The sequence below is a fragment of the Carcharodon carcharias genome, chromosome 6 (genome assembly GCF_017639515.1).
Source record: "Carcharodon carcharias isolate sCarCar2 chromosome 6, sCarCar2.pri, whole genome shotgun sequence".
NCBI lineage: Eukaryota > Metazoa > Chordata > Chondrichthyes > Lamniformes > Lamnidae > Carcharodon > Carcharodon carcharias.
Genome location: NC_054472.1, coordinates 163,333,872 through 163,351,438, shown reverse-complemented (window position 1 = coordinate 163,351,438; position 17,567 = coordinate 163,333,872). Strand labels below are relative to the sequence as shown.

The 17,567-nt window shown below is 41.7% G+C and overlaps 1 protein-coding gene across 3 annotated transcripts in view; it reads left to right on the top strand.

Annotated features, from left to right (window-relative positions):
- The window catches only part of LOC121279382 (adhesion G protein-coupled receptor B1-like), a 188,917-nt gene that overhangs the window by 1,895 nt on the left and 169,455 nt on the right, over nucleotides 1–17,567 (top strand). For all 3 annotated transcript variants that reach the window (XM_041190586.1, XM_041190585.1, XM_041190583.1), the window contains exon 2: nucleotides 17,435–17,538. In XM_041190586.1, coding sequence (XP_041046520.1) covers nucleotides 17,438–17,538 — 101 coding nt within the window. In that variant the 5' untranslated portion in view covers nucleotides 17,435–17,437. The remainder of the gene's footprint in view (nucleotides 1–17,434; nucleotides 17,539–17,567) is intronic.

Here is a 17,567-nt window from a genome sequence, read left to right as displayed (position 1 = left end):
GGTATGACCTGTAGTTCGTTTGAAAGGTCTGACCTGTTTTCTACTTCAGATGTTGATCCACCTGCTGTGCATCTCCAGCTTTGTCTGCACCTACTTAAGATTTCCCGCCTTTGGAGGTTTTCCTTACAATCTTTACCAGGATAAGGGGCAGTATTGGCAGTTCATTTTCTTAGCAAACACGTGTTTGACTCCATTAGTTATTTTTTGCCCAAGTGATCAATAGCTGTGGAACAAATTAATCATTACAATCAGCTTGGTCTATTGCAAAGTTATTGATTGTGAGAGAAAAATTATTCCATCAAAGGAGCAGTATTGCTTCAGAGGCATGGTTGGTGCTAATTAATTTTGTGACCAACAACCTTCTGGTGTACTAAAGATATATGGGCTCGGAGGGTCCTGGGTAAATCCTGGTCCCAACCAACATGGGCCAGCAGCACAAACTGCTGCTAATTTGACTTATTTGGAATTCATTCAATCAGCTGGATTTTATGGCCCGCCACTGGGCGTGTTTTTGGTGGGGGGTGGTGAGCGGGGGGTGCATATAAGATACGTCTGCTGGCTAAACCACCATCTTCCCGTCCACCTCTGACCATGTCTCCATAATGCGGGTGGGGGAAGAGGGGCATGGGGGTGTGTAAGGTGTCCACTAGGCCACTTGCCCTTAGGTCTATTGAGGTCCTTAAATGACCAGTTATTGCCCACTTAAGACCATCAATCTGCCCGCCACTGAGGTAATACGTTTGACAGTGGCAGGCAGGCGAAGAGTGAGAAGGCTTTTGTTTAACACAGGTGGGAAGGAAGAAGGGATACATCCTCCTGGGGGTGCTCTGTGCTTCTGGGGCATCCCTCCCCGAAGGTATTACCCCTCTTTGTGCCTCCCCACCTGGACACCAAAACTCGATCTGTCATCCACCCTTGCCTCCCTCCCAAGGGTGCCCAATCCCTTCTTGCCTTAAAAGTCAGACTTACCTTACTCGGGTCATCATTGCTTTTCTTTGTAGACATGCTTGCAGGCCCAGCAGTGACCACTACTGAGTTCTGACACTGCTGGGGCTGCTAGAGTTGCTGGTTGCTCAGATTGGCAGCCAGCTGTCAAGGGAAGGACTTCCTCTCGTTGAGGAGCGAAAGTCCGGCCCTCACCTCATTAAGGCCACCCGACTGCATTATGACTGTGGGGCAGCCTTGTTTAAAGTTGGTTGATTTGAGACCAACCTTTCTTCCTGTGGGTGGGTGGGGAGCAGGGATGGGATTTTGAAGTTATGGGGATAGGATGGGGAAGTGGAGTTGATGTAAAAGTTCAACCAGTATCTTATTAAATGATGGAACATGCTTGTGGGGCTATATGGCTATTTGTTCCTATTTCTTAAAGCTGAGGCCCATTATTTGGTTAGAGCGAAGGGAATTTTCATTCCATATACTAACTTCCCTCTACTCTGGCCCCACAAAATCTGCAAAATAAATTATGTATGTAGTTGCCTCCTCTGACATTGCATAGGCTGCTCTATGAGACAAACCTGATAATCGTGATTGTGTCTGTTTTCTGGGTTACACAGGGAGTTAGGACAGTCATTGAGTTATGGTGGCAAAGAAAAGGGCTATTTGGCCCATCAAGTCCATGCCAGCTCTCTACAAAAATCCAGTTAGGTCCCATTCCCCCATTCCATCACCGTATGAAAATGTATTTCCTTCAAATGCCCATCCAACTTAATTTTGAAATAATTGATTTTCTCTGTTTCCACCACGCTTGTAGGCAGCAAGTACTAAATTATTACCACCCGCTACATAAAAAAAGACTTATTCCTTATTTTCCCCTGTATCTGTGGACAAAACCTTAAATCTATGTCCCCTAGTCCTTGTACCATTAGCAAATGTGCATAGCATTTATTTGTCTGCCTTATCTAAATCTGTCATTATCTTGTACACCCCTAGCAAATCTCCCCTCAACCTCCCAGAGATGAACTGAAGCGACTCTAGCAAAACGGAATATTAAAAACAAGCCTAGTGTTTATCACTATGTTTAAAAATTATATTAAAAATTATATATAGGACCTGGCAACACAGATCACTTGCAGTTTATTGCCTGGTATTCTTCAGAGTATCCTGTCACCATGGGCAGCATTTTCCATTTTGAATGACATTGAGATCAAATGGCGGTCCCAAAACTGGATTGTATCAGGGACAGTAACCCAAAATCAACGTTTGCTGGATGATTGGCTAATTAGTAGCTAGAAGGTATGCTTGAGTTAGGAACAGCTGGTAGGCTCTCGAAGCTCGTTGCGGGGGAGGGGGGGGCGTGGGGGGGGGGGGGGGGGGGGGGTGGGGGTGGGGGGAGGTTGCGGTTGCAGTAGGAGGCCCTCTAGAACTGAAAGAGCTATAGCTTTCCAGTGCAGGGATTAGACAGAGAGGGGGACTTTCTGCACTATTAACATATTCAAAATTAAAAATGGCCATAGCTGCCGCCAACATTGTGAAGAGGAAACCCTCAGGTATGGCAACTGTGGGGGGAGGCCTCAAAGTGATTCTGGAGTGCTAGTCTCCTGCTGGAAATTTCAATTTAGCCTCTCATCATTGGTCTTAACTGGACTTCTAATTGACTCAAACTACCCTTCGCTTGTGTGCAGCTAGTTAGGCACAATCCAGCTCTCACGAAGACAGCCGGGAGTCAGGACTGTGGTGGGGATGCCGGCTGGCATAGGGAAATCCCATGCCTGCCAGCCTCTGTTCTTGCCCTCAATCGGGGCCAACATCCCACTCCATGACTCAGTTGATAGTCCTCTCAGTTCTAGACCCAAAGATTGCTGGTTTGAGCAGCACAGTGGGGCTTGAGCATGTGAACGCTGATGGAGTGGTGCTATGTGGAAGAAAGTGTCTTTTGGATGAGTTGTTAAATGGAGGTTATGGCCTCTTCAAGGGCACATTGAAGATTGCATTCTTTGAAAAAGAGCAGTGAGTTCTCTTGGTCCTCTGACCAACATTTCTCTGTACTTCAGTAACAGCAGGTAAACAGATTTGCTGATGTTCCTGTCACTACTGTTTTGGGAAAATTGTTGGGGCAGAATAGATTCTGCCTTTGCCTACGTTAAAACGGTGACTGCCCTTTAAAAGTACCTCTTTAACTGTAAGGTGCTTTGGGAAGTTCTGAGGTCGTAAAAGGCACTATATAAATGCGAGTTATTTCTTTCTGTTGCAAAAGCCTTCCATTCCAAACAGCGTGAATTGCTTTCCGATATTTCAATGGTATGGTAAGGTTCTTGAAGAAAGCTAGTTTTTATTTGTACCTATTTAAATTCAAGGTAGGAGTTTAAGTTCTCTTGATAGGCCTATCCTCTTGCAACTAAGCAGCCTTGCATTCTTTCTAACTGAACAACAGTTTCTCCAATGGTAGTAAATATTGAATTTGCATTTACATTTTACTATTCATATTCTCAGCTTATGCAAAGCACCATGTTATGTGTGTAAACATGGTAGCTAAGTTGCTCATAAGACAGCCCCACAATCACCAAGAGAGATAAATGATCAATTACCTCCATTTTGATGTTTTTGGTTGAGGGTTTGGTATTGGCCATGACACTGAGAGTACCTCCTGCTCTTTTGCAATCCCTTATGTCCACCTGACCAGGCAAGAAGGGACTCTATTTTACGTTTCATCCAGAAGACAGCAACTCTGATGGTGTAACGCTCCCTTGGTACTGCATTGATCTGTAATCCTAGATTAATATGTATGGTCTGACTCAGAAGTGAGCAGGCCACCAATGAGCCAAGTTAACACTGCAGGTGCCATCTATATGCAAATACATTGGGCCCATTACTTACTCTGATGCTGCACAAAATAAGATAGAACAATAATAAAGAAAATTAAACAGTTATTTATCTTCATTTATGCTATCCTGATATAGGTGGACAAAGCATCTGTTCCAGAGCTGTTGCTTGGTGGAACTATTTTTTTATTCTTCCTTGGAATATGGGCATTGCCGACAAGGCCCACATTTGTTGCCCATCCCTGATTGACCTTGAATGAGTGGCTTGCTCTCCCATTTCACAGGGTGGTTAAGAGCCCATAACATTACTGTGGGCCAGGAGTCACAAGTAGGCCAGGCTAGGTAGGGATTGCAGATTTCGTTCCCTAAAGGACATTAGTGAATCAGATGGGTTTTTACAACAATGGTCATGTTCACCATTACAAAGATTAGCTTTATATTTCAGATTTATTAATTGAAATTAAATTACACCAGCCACCGTGGTGGGATTTATACGCGTGCACCCAGAGCAACTTTTTTGTTCAAGGAACTCCAAATGGTGTAGTCAATCCACCTTGAGAAGTTAGATCTGTTAGTTTGAGATTCCAAGATTTCAATGTTGAGGATAGGAGCTTTTAAAATGTAAAATAATAAATAAATAATGAAACACAATGTTCTGCTTACTTCCTGGTAATTAAATACAAGGATACACAGCCAGCATGCTTCACGTAAGAAATTGGCTTGGTGCTAAGACTGAATCTGTATGTGTTCTTACTTCTTATATTTAAAAAAAAATATTTTGATACATATGTTACAGATGAATATATTTCAGAACTGACCATATGAATTGTATTATAAGGACTCCCAGATATTATTTGGGAATTTGCAGTAAACAGTGAGGAAGATAGTAGCAGACTTCAGGAGGACAGGATGATGAAATGGGCAGGCACATGCCAAATGTAATTTAACACATAGAAGTGTTAATGTATCTTGGTAGGAAGAATAAAGAGAGGCAATATAAACTAAATGATCCAATTTTAAGGTGGTTACAGGACAGAGAGAACTGGGATGCACGCATACAAATCTTTGAAGGTGGCAAGGCAAGATCAGCAGGCTATTATAAAAGCACATAAAATCTTGTAAGAAGAAAAGCAATGAAGTTATGCCAAACTTTTATAAATCACTGGTTGGACACCATACTTTAGGGCGGATGTAAAGGCCTTGGAGAGGATGCTGAGGAGATTTACTAGAATGGTACCAGGGATGCAGGACCTCAGTTTTGTGGAAAACCTAGAGAAGCCATGGTTATACTCCTCGGAGCAGAGAAAGTCAAAGGGAGGTTCAGTAAAACGGTGATGAAAATCATGAGGAATAAGGAGACACTGTTTTCAGTGGCAGCGGGGTCTGTTTCCAGTGGACACAGATTTATGTAATTGGCAAAATAACCAGTGGAGAGATTAAGAGAATGTTATAGATGTTAGGATATGGAATCCAATGGCTATAAAGGGAAGTGGAAGCAGATTCAAGAATAACTTCCAAAGGTGAATTGAAGGGGAAAAAATTGCAGGGCTCTGGGGTATAGGCAGGTGAATGGAACGTATTGGAATAGATTTTTCAAAGAGCTGACATAGACATAATGGGCCAAACAAAGTCCTTCTGTGCTGTATCATTCTATGATTCTATGATGGGTACCCCTAATCAAATCATTGTTGTAAAGTGACTTCTCCTGGTTTCAAATCAAGCACACACTGATGCTGTGAAACTCTTTGCCTACTGACATCACACAAATATGTTCCTGATTTGGCATTAGCTGGCATTAAAATGATAAAGTTACTCAGAGAGGCCACAGCATGACACCATAGAATGGGTATTCCATGTTAGGTTCTCTGAGGCTGTCCTCCATTTTGAATAATGTTGCAGTAGTTCACGCTGCAGTACACGTGTCATTTATTGTGGCATAAACATACCCAACAGCAAATATAAAGCAAAATTTTTGTTACAGTTTTATTGACTGTTCTGGAAACTAAACCTGTCTGAAAATTCACATTAAAATAAGATGTGTTCCTTTAAAAGACGACCTGGAAGACAACATTTTTCAGATAAATTGAGGCACTTTAATCTTGAAATGACTGCAATTTAGATAAAAATACTTAACACATTGACATGATATTTCTGTCAATTATTTTAACATGGCATTAATTGATTTAAGTGTGTTAGTGCCTGCTTCAACATGAGAGGCAAAGAATGTCATGTGAAAAGTTAGCGCTTTCATACGCCAATATTGCATGCAGTAATTTAGAGGATCTTGCTTCTTGATCGTTTGTTTAATTACATTGAAACCTGTCTTAGAGGCCATCTGCTCAGAAATCTGTAATCTGATTAATCAGACTTGAACTTTTGTATGGAATCTATTTTTGGAGACCCTACGAAATTGCTCTTGAAGATGATCATTGTCGACATTTTTATTGTTATCAAGTAAGAACCGAATACCTTTTAATTTTCAGTGGAACAATAATGCAATTAAAACTTAATAAACATTTGTTACGACCCCGGACGAGGTCCAATATTTGTTAAATTCCCAGACGAGATCCCCAATTTGTTATGGCAGGGCTGGAACCCCAATTTTATGATCCCGGATGAGGAGGAATGAGCTGGCTCCCTTTCTTTATTCAACCCCCTTGGTTGGTCACAACAAGGTTAATTTAAAAATCCTTTCCCCGTGGATACCTTTTTACCAGTCCAAATGTATTTACTTTTCTTATGGAGCCAATTTAACGGGGCTTTCTTGAGTCAAAGAAGGAGTAAGTTTATTTGTTACTAAAACCTGAGAAAAATAATGAAAACGCAACACACATACACATAGATCAGAAATGAGAAGTTAAGAGTCCAAATAAAAGTTAATAAAAATACAAATCAGTCCTTTGCTTGCCTGCAGGGATTAGATGGCAGTATGTTGTGGCCATTAAGTTGGATGAGTCCGATAGAGCTGATCATGGCAGATTCTCAGTTAGCTGGAGATACTTAGAGTGAACTGTTACATCGCCTCCTGCTGGTGGGATTTTCTGGTCCCCCCAAAGTCAGTGGACTTTGGAACGGCTGGCTGCATTTTCTGGCTCTGACCCCGTTGCAACAGGACTGTAAAACTCCACCCTTCTGCAGGGTAGCTGAAGAGGCTATCTGATTTCCTTCTGATGATGGCTTCTGCTGAGCCTTGCCTACAACCACAAAGCGAGAGACAGAGAGAGCGAGAGATTTCGCCTGCGACCCGCAGGGGCACTTGGTTGGTGTTTCTTCTTGTTTCTGTCAATCACCCACTGTTCTTATCCCTGTGTATTCCCAGGAGGGGTGGGGTGTCGGGGGGCAGGATGCACTTTTTTTTTCGCCTCACACAATTTTACACATTTTCATGGCGCAGTTGACTCTGATTTTTCATGGCCCGTCCAACCTTTCGTTTGGCTGATGGTTGAATCGGCCAGGCGGCCTTTGCATTTTTCATCAAACCTCATCCAAAGGCGGGATGAAATTTCCGTGATGAAATAAAATAAAAATAAATCTGTGTGGACAGCGTTTTTATCGGCTATATTTTCAAGTGATTGATTATGATGCATGGACACTTTTTTTTCAGCTTTTAAAACGTTTAGTTTAGCCTTTTCAGGTCTCCAGGTCCCCAAGGCAGCTGTCTGCCTCCAGGGAGCTTTATCACAGCGCTGACCTGCGCCTGTGGAAATGTCAACGCCCGCCCTCTTCCTGCCCCCACCCCAGCATCGCTGAGCTTTTCAGCTTGTGTTTCACACTGGCTGGCCATTAATTGGTCAGCCAGTGTGAGATTACGGTCAGGGGCCTGGTTCCCAACTGCTCCCGGCCCCGCTGATTGGGCGCACCTACCAAAGGTAAAATTCAGGCCTCTGAGTTATAAATTAACAGGAGATGGATTTTTGAGTGACTGCTGAGACGTATATATCAGTCTTTTGTCTCCGCAACCACAGGAGATTAAAGTTCAGTCTTTTGCATATTTCCTATCTCCCTTTCAAGTGTCTCTGCTTGAAGAAGGCCATGACACCTTTTTCAGGCGTGACATTCCATGTTCTCTCAGGACAGGCCTGTCAGTATAACCCACAGAGGAATTTTCTGGAAAGTGGTCACTTTACATTATCAGCCATCTTTTGCTCAGTGTCTTTGCTTGTGTTTCTTTTAAAAACCACAGGTCTTCCTTTAAAAACTTCAATATGCCCATAAGTAATTTGTGGCTGTAATCTGTTTTTCATGACTTAATGTATATCAATTATTGCAGCTTCAACATGTAATAAAACATTTTGCATAATGTACAGGAATGTGAAAGGGATATGGTAATATGAGATAAATACTAGCTTCATAACTTAGGGAGAACATGAACATTTTTGTTTCTCACAAACTGAAGTGTTTGTTTCTCCTGATGAATGGGAGGACAAAGTGGGAAGGGAAAGGTAGAGAAGAAGTGAGGTGACATTAAAATAGAAAATTTCAGAGGCCTAGCAGCTGGAGAACTTTGATAGCTATCCACCATTCTTCCCATTAAACATTTTTCATGTTAGTTTTTCATTATATCGTAAGGAAGCTAATGCTGCACAAGAAGGGGAGAATCACAATATGGCTAGGTTTAAGAGAGGTTTCTGTTGAAAAGTGAGGGCTACTATGATCAAAGAAGATGTAAAGAAACTTAAAGGGAGAAGTTACATAAAAGTATGCTGTTTTAACATCACAGTGGATTGATGTACTGATCCGTAGCAATCTTGACACACAGAATTGATCCCATTACACTGCTGAGATCCTGATTTTGGCTGTGCCATTGTTAAGTGGAGATGTTAAGTAGATGCCAGACAATTTCCCACTCCTCCACCTGCACCCTCCCACACCACTGACATGGAAAATGTAAACAACCCAAGCTGTCATGCCTGTCTAAGCAATAGCTTTGTAGTAGCAGAAGCTTGAGAGTAGACCCCTGAACATTATAATCATAGTCTTGACATGTCCCAGGGAAAGAAACAGAGGGGGAAGAATCGACTGGGTGAAATTGATTTGGAATTAGTTTAAGCTGTTCAACTCAGTGCTTTTCTGTGATGTCGATTTGTTTGAAAGTTGAAAGCAATGACAGTGTAATACGGAGTGTATCAAAACAGTTACTTTTTAATACCTCCGAATCCTTGAACTCACCATGTTGCGTAATGGTACTTTAACTTTGGGGATCACTCATTACTAGTGCCACCTAACCACCTTGATGTCAACATAGTGTCCTTTCATTAACAAATTTCTACAGAAAACCAATAATTAAATTTCCTTCCAATCACTAAAGGACATTATCCACTTATATCCATCACAATCACTTACTTAACTGTGATCTGATAGTGAAAGCAGTACATTCGTTGAGAACTCTCACATGGGGACTGTTTGCTTTTTTCAACTGTAGATCTTTCTTCCATCAGTCTCTTGTCAATCAAATAAAGCATTGAGGCCCCAAAGTGCGTAGGAAGAGAAGAACATATCAAAGCCATGTAGCTCCTTAAACCTGTTCTTCCATTCTGTTAAATTATGGCTGGAAATGTACTTTACCTCTACTTACCTGCCTTTGCTCCATATCCCTAGATGCCCTTACCTATTGCAAATCTATCATGCCAAGTCTTCGAAATTGCAATTAATTGAGTATCTTTTGGGAAGAGAGTTCCAAATTTCCACTCTATGCGCCATGGTAAACATGTGCTCCCTGAATTCATTTTTAAATAATTTAGCTTTAGTAATCAGCTTGCTCTGCATTTACTCACCAGAAGAAATCATTTCCCTGTCAAATTTCTTAATTATTTTAAAGATCTCAAATAGATCACCTCTCAACCTTTTAATTCAAAGGGAATGCTAACCTAGTTCATACAATCTTTATTTGTGACCTATCCTTTTCAGCCCTTGTGTCATTCTGTTGATTCTGCACTGAAACCCCTTAAAGGCTTTTTCTGAGGCTTGGTTCCAAAAATTGAATGCAGTAGTCCAGTTGGGGTCTGATCAAGGCTATGTACAACTAAAGCCTTTTGTCAGCCTTGACTTAGAGCTAGCACACCCACATTTGAAGGTTGTGGGTTGAAGCCCCACTCCAGAGATTCAAGCACATAATCCAGGCCGATGCTTCAGTACAGTACTGATGGAGTGCTGCAGTACTGGAGGTGCCATAACTCAGATGAGGCCACGAGTGTCTGCTCAGGTTTAGAAGATCTATAGCGTTATTTGAAGTGTCGATGCCCTGGCCAACATTGCTCACTCAACCTACAGCATTAAAAAAAAATCTGGGCATTAATCTCATTGCTGTTTGTGGGACTTTGCTATGGCTGCTGCATTCCCCTTTATTATAACACTGACTACATTTCAGAAGTACTCCATTGATTGTGAAGTGCCATGGGATATCCTAAGGTCATGAAAGGCACTATATAAATGCAAGGCACTCCCTGCGTATTTATTCATCCTGGACATACAAGGTATCCAGAACCTCCTACATCCTGCAGGTATCACAGCTTATGGCTTCAGCTACCCCATCCCCCACACTAAACTCAGTTGTTTAGCTCTAACAAACCCCCTCAATCTCATGACTGTCGGGCCTTGCTGTGTGAAAATTAACTGACACGTTTCCCCACATTACAGCAATGACTACACTACCAAAGTACTTAATTTAGTTGTATAAAGCTTTGGGATGTCTGAGATTGTGAAAGATTCTAGACAAATGCGAGTCTTTCTTCTCTGAAAGCATCATTCCCTCACCTTTATATTTTTGAGATAAAGGACAACATGCTATTAGACTATTTGATGACTGTCACCTGTGCACTAGTTTTTAGTGATTTTTATACATCGATGCCTCAATCTCTTTACTCTTTCCCAGCTGCCAGTCTCACCATTAAGAAAATACTCTGCCTTTCCCTGATCTGAAGTGGATGACTTTGCTCTTCCCCATATTGAATTCCAATGTGTCCTAGTTTTTCTCCACTATGTCTTTATTTCTTTGTAACTTGTTTCACTCATCTGCACAACTTTCTGTGGCATATTTGGACATACAATGCTGTATTCGCACATCCAGCTAGTACATATTGTGAAATGCTGAAGGCCAAATGCAAATCTATGAGGAAGACCACTTGTTGCATCCTGCTCATCAGGCAATGAGCTCTTTATCTCCACTGTTACCACCTTCCCAACCAGTTATTGATGTATGCCCCAGGATGGCTCAAATTCCATGCACCTTCATTTTTGATTTTTGTGGAACCTTTTCAGATGCCTTCTCACAATGTTTGTATTCGCTTCCCGATCCACTATCCTTCCTACTAACTCCTAAGTGTGGCTGAAATTGGGAATTCCTCTTCATATTTGGTATATGTCCCACCAGTCTGAGGTGACTGTACTGGTCAGTGCTCTAACATGTTACACTGGAGTGTTACTTCTATCACACCAGAAATTATTTTGTCACTCTGTTTCCCTTAAGTTGTACATAATCCTTATCATGGTAAATCTCTGGGTAACATAGAATCGCAACAGTTTTCTCTTAAATAATTTATAATTTAGATTCCTACCAAAAATTTCTATGCAGTGCATTTCAGGTCACAACAATTTACTGTATTATTAAAAAAAAGTCCTCATGGTAGCTTTGGCTCTTTTGCCAATCACCTACAGTCTGCTCTGGTTATTCAACTTTCTGCCACTTCAAAACAGTTTGCCTTGATTTCCTCTATCACAACTGTTCATGATATTGAACAGCTCTATCAAATTTCCTTTCAACTTTCTCTACTTGAAGGAAAACAACCCCAGCTTTTCCAGTCTCTCCATATGACTGAAATCCTTTAACCTTGTACCATTTGAGTAAATCTCTTCAGCACCCTCAATGACACCTTTACATCCTTCCTAAAGTGCGGTGATCAGATTTGAGCACACTACTCCAGCTGAGGCCTAATGAGTGCACAATAAATTCTTAGCAGCTTCCTAGCTTTTGTACTCTATGCCTCTCTTAATAAAGCCAAGGATTCCATGGCTTTTAAGTAGCCTTCTCAACTTGGTCTGCCACCTTCAAAGATTCGTGTACATATACTCCCAAGTTTCTCTGATCCTGCACCTCCTTTAAAATTGTCTCTTTTAGTTTATATTGACTCTCCATATGCTTCCCACCAAAATTCATTACTTCACATATTTCTGTTAAATTTTGTTTGTCATGTGTTTGTCCATTCATACATCAGAGAGCAGTGTTCCTCATTGTGATTGCTGGGGAACACCACCACATGTTTCCCTCTAGAATGTAAAAGCAACCATTCACTACTACTCTTTGCTTTCTGATCCTTAGCCAATTCAGATCCAAACTGCCCCTATCCCTTTAATCCCATTATCTTTCAATTTTCTTACAAGTCTATCAATGTGATACTTTGTCAAACACCTTTTCAAAGTCCATATATGCAACATCAGCTGCACCAACCTCATCAGCCCTCTTCATTAACTCATCAAAGAGTTTAATCAAGTTAGTCCAACATGATTTACCTTCAACAAATTTGGCATAATTTCTGTTCATTCTCCAATGCATTTTGAAATGCCAATTAAGTTGTCTTGCATTATTATCATTAAAGATTTTTCCATCATCAACTTTAAGCTGACTGGCCTAAAGATGCCAGGTTTCTCCATCTCCCCTTTTGTACACAAGGATGTAACATTTGCATCCCCTAGTGCCCTGGCACCACCCCTGTATCTAAAGAAGATTGGAAGATTGTGGTCCAAGCCTTCATAATTTCTACCCTTACTTCTCTCAGTAACCTCAGATGCAACCTTGCTGGACTTTTCTACTTTGCGAGCTGCCAACTGTTTAAGTATCTCCTCTTAATCTATCTTTACCCTATTCTAGATCCCTATTACCTGCTCCTTCACTGTGACATTTTCTTCTTTAGTGAAGACAGATGCAAATTACTCATTTAGCATCCCAGACTTGCCCTCTGCCTATAATTGAAGATCTTGTTTTTGACCTCTAATTGGCCCCACTCATCCTTTGACAGCTAATTCATACATTTATAAGTTCATGAAAGACCCTTATATGTTAGCCACTAATCTATTGTCAGACTCTCTCTTTTCCCTTCTTATTCCCTTATTTAGATCTCCTCTGTGCTTTATATATTCATCTTGATTCAATTCCGTGTTATGTGCTTTATTTCATAGCAGATTTTCATTTAATGTTCCAGAGCATCACCAATACATACACTGAGCAGTGTAGGCTAATATCTGGTGTTGGAATGGAACTTCCTGTGTTTCAGCTTTTTTACATGGGCGGGCCAATTAAGGCCCCCCAGCGTGACGTCCGCCAGGAAGCGCTATGCGCTCCCTGTGCTGGTGGGATTCCCTCAGCCAAGAGTGTGCTCTTTCACGCATGCACGCGAAAGAGCACACTCATCTCCCTGAGACTAAGTGCTGCCTCAGGGAGATCAGCGCCAAGTTTAAAAATGGTACATGTACAATAATAAAATTTCCCTGACATGTCCATCACTTTTAATCAAACCTTTGTAAATTTTTTAAAACCCTCATGAAACCTCATCCCACCCGTGAATGAGGTTTCATGCTTTTTCTGAAGCCCGCCAGGGCTCCCGGCCTGCCCGCCAACCATAGCTGTTTCGGCTGCTCCCCCGCCGACCTGAAAATTGAAATAAAGCAGGGTGGCATCAGGAGTTCCACCCGACGTCATCCTGCGTCATTTTACGTGTCGGCCAGCGGGCCCTGCAACACCCCCCCCCCCTCCAACTACACCCGCTCGCCGACCTAAATATCCTGGCTGTAGCTTATGCAAATAGGAATCAGATGCATTTGACCTTTGCTAAGAGACTAGCTTTATTTTCTTTTTTAATCACTAGATGCAATTCTGCAGATATTTTCTAAAAACAGTAACTGTATATCTTCTCATGTAAATTAACGTAAAATTATATTTGGGCGTATTGTAATGTGTAGAATAGTAATCACAAAAGTTTAAGGCACAAGAGCATAACTGTTGCCCCAGTTATAACTGTAACATTAATACTAGAGTGGGCTGCCATTGAGTCTCCAAAAGCAGGTAATAGTAAATGTGATGCTGAAGTTATCTTTATAAAATTGTTTGAAAATATTCCATTTATCTCACTGCTCCTTTGAGATGGATGTTAGAATAAGTGACAGCAGCATCTTTAAATTTGCATTTCAGCGACGGTCACATAGGGCAGAACTTCCTCTTCGGCGTGCGGGGGCAAGTGTAAAATGGCGCGTGCCCGCCGAACTGGCAAAGGCCTGTTAAGGCCATTAATAAACCAAATTGATAGGGCTGTCCGTCCAACCTTAAGGTTGGTGGGCAGGCGAAGAACCCAAGCGGCCTTCGCATTTTTCATGAAACCTCATCCACGGGCGGGATGAGGTTTCATGATGGGTTTATTAATTTAATAGATATTTTTTAAACATATCGTAAACATGTTCCAGCTCACGTGACACTCACATGAGGGACACATGTGTAAATGATTTTTAACTTTCTTTATTTTGAAGTTTAAAATTGAACTTAATCTCCCTGAGGCAGCTCCATGCCTCAGGGAGATTTCTGCGCTCTTTCACACGCCTGCCTGACAGGCAGAAGATTCTGCCCTTGGCTTTTTTAACATGAGCAAACCCATGCAAGAAATTAGGAAAATGAACATTGAGATTCACAGTCAATTTTAGGGTATGCATGTATACAAGCACTCTTGTCTGCACTTTCAGTATGAGCTGGCTACTCATGCTTTGCCTAATGGATCTTGTTTGAGTTAAAAACAGGAAATACTGGAAATGTATCAAGATACTTTACCATTGCAAAATGAAAAAAAGAGTAGGTTAATGTACCTGATGAACGTTATACGCCATCTTATAATATAACTATAACTATCTGGTCTCTTAGTTATTACTTGAGCACTTTCTTCTCCTACTTCAGTGTTATAGAACGGACTGCGCTGTTGAAGATACAATGCTATTTGACAAGCACTATCTAACTTGTGATCTCCTATGCTTTTGTCCATATGCAATCAAGAATCTGTTACGTGGCTGTGATGTTTAGCTGTAAACCTGGTCTTCCCCTTTAAAGGCCACTACTCTTAACAGACAAATCCAAAAAATTGCAGCAACTTACAAATTGCCAACATCAATCAGAGGACAACTGTAGCTGATTTTAAATTTTAATGTTTAGGTTATGACTGATATTTAAAATTATTTTTGAGATGGTTTTTATTGTAACAGAATGTGCCATGTCTGAAGTCTGATTATTGTATACTGAATATCAGCTTTTATTTTTGTACTAGTTGATGTATGGTGACATTGCACACGGGAATATTAGACCAAGTGCTTTCAGACGAAGCAGAATTCGAGAGCAGGAAAGAATTGGAGCATGGCACACAGATGTGCTCAGTATCCATTTTAAAATCGTACATTCTGTGCTTATTTTTGTATCCCATTATAGATTCCTGTATCCCACATTTATTAAGTAAACTTGCACACTGTAATTACTGTGACAATGCTGGCATTGCAGCACCTCTACTGATGGCGGGGGCACGGTTGTTGGGGAGAGTGGAGTTGCAGCCTAACAAGTTTTACATAACCAGTTTCCATTCTAAATGTGAACCTGGGAATTATAATGGAAAATAAAATTACAACCAATATATATATAGATATTAGTTCCTTACTCTGTTAGGAATATATATGGTTTTACAGTACATTGATCAGACAATTATACGGTCACCTCTCCTCTTACTTGACTTTATTTTTATTCAAGCATCATCTAGTGATGGCAGCATGGGCAGGTATCCAACTTTAAGCCTGTTCAGTGCTACTCCCCCCACAGGAAGATAGAGTTATCTGCCTGACTTTACCTCCCTGCTCATCATGAAGTGATTTATCTCTTTCATGCTTCCTGATTAGGATTTCAGTAAGTTAGACAGATTGCAAAGTGCAGAGGTTTTTAACCTCCACTGTACTGGGTTGCACTGTTACTTTTATTTTAACTTTAAAATCCTTCCACGTGAGTGATTGGATAAATTCAGTAAATGGTTTGGCATTGACAAGGCAAGAAGGTCCTAGCTTTGATTCCTGTTGGGTGGTGAATAAATTGATCTCCACTGGGAAAGCAGTTGGGGTGTTGACCACTGTACTGTAGAGAAGGAGGAAAATATCAGTCTGGGTTCCTCCATTTGGTTCAGTCCTTAATGGAAGATGTACTTATGTGGATATTGGAAGCCAACAAATCAAGCTCTTGTTGATGCATTGCACAATTGAATATTTTCTTGACATTAGGAAGGGATAATACTGAACAAAAAGGGATATAATTGGTTTGGTAAGTTTGGTAACAAAAGTCTCTGTGAGCACATTTCAGGAACCAAAAGTATCTGAAAGCTGTCCATTGTGACAAGAATTTTGGCATGATTCTCCCTGTGCGATCCTGAACACTGCCATCAGGCCTGTGTTGTGTGTGAAACAGTCACTCATTGTGATTTTCCCTGGGGTGGCCAGTTAATGATCAGAGAATGGACTTGCCATCTAATTAAGGATGGCAGGCAAGCCCTTGAAGCTGGAGGGCCAATCAGAAGTCTTCCGGCTTGAAAGCAGCAACAGGCTGTGATGACAGGTAAGTAACAGAGAGGGCGCTAAAAAAGATGGTGGGGAGCAACCCTCAACAGGGCAGCCTATGGCTGCCGCAGCACTCAGGCAGACAGGGAGTGCCATTAAAAGGCTGCCTGCAGCACTGGCCCCCTGCTCTTCTGCTGGAAGACTGCCTCCAAGCAGTTAAACTGGCCCTTGCTGCCTGTAGAGACCTGGGGCAGAATTTTGGGGGGAAGTTGATGGGCTGGCGTGTGCGGGCGCAGTTCCGATCAGCGTGCCGCCATTTTACGTGGGCGGGCCAATTAACGCCCGCCCAGTGTGACGTCCACAGGGAAGCATTATGCACTCCCTGTGCGGGCGGGGGGAATCCCTAAAATCGAGAGTGTGTTCTTTCGTGCATGCGCATGAAAGAGTGCACTCATCTCCCTGAGGTTAAGTGCTGCCTCAGAGAGATCGGCTCTACTTTCAACAATATTAAAAATAGAGAAAAAAAAATTCCCTTACATGTTCCCTCATGTGACAGTGTCACATGAGTTGGGATATGTTCATAAATTCCATAACAACTTCATTAAAATTTTTAAAACCCTACATGAAACCTCATCCCGCCCGTTGATGAGGTTTCATGTTTTTTCTATTGCCCGCTGGAGCTCCTGGCCTGCCCGCCAACCTTAAGGTTGGATGGGAAGGTCCTTTAATTGCTTAACTGATCCTGTCAATGGCCTCAATTGGCCATTGACAGGTCGGCGGGCCCGCAGCTGATTTTGCTGCGGGACCGCCTTCTTGAAAATTTAAATTGGGCGTGGTGACGTTGGGAGTTCTCCCCCCGATGTCACCACGTGTTATTTTACGCGTCAGTGAGTGGGCCCGGTCCCTGCTCGCTGACAGTAAAATCCTGCCCCTGGAAGTCGACAGGAAAATCCCATTTGGCCAGACTGCGTTCCTGAGATGAGTAAGTGATTTAAGTTGCTGGGGGGAGATAAATTTGCTTTACATCTTGTGTTAAAACATGATAATGATAATTTATTGCATAAAGGTGTTCACTGTTAGCTCTGACTTCTAACAATTATTCTATTCTGACTTTCTCATAGAACATGGACAAAACGATCCTGCCTTCGGTCACTCTAATCGTTGGCTGTGGAGTTTCCTCATTGACTCTCCTGCTGTTAATCATTATTTATGTATCTGTCTGGAGGTAATGACATTGAATTTTGTTTTATTAAT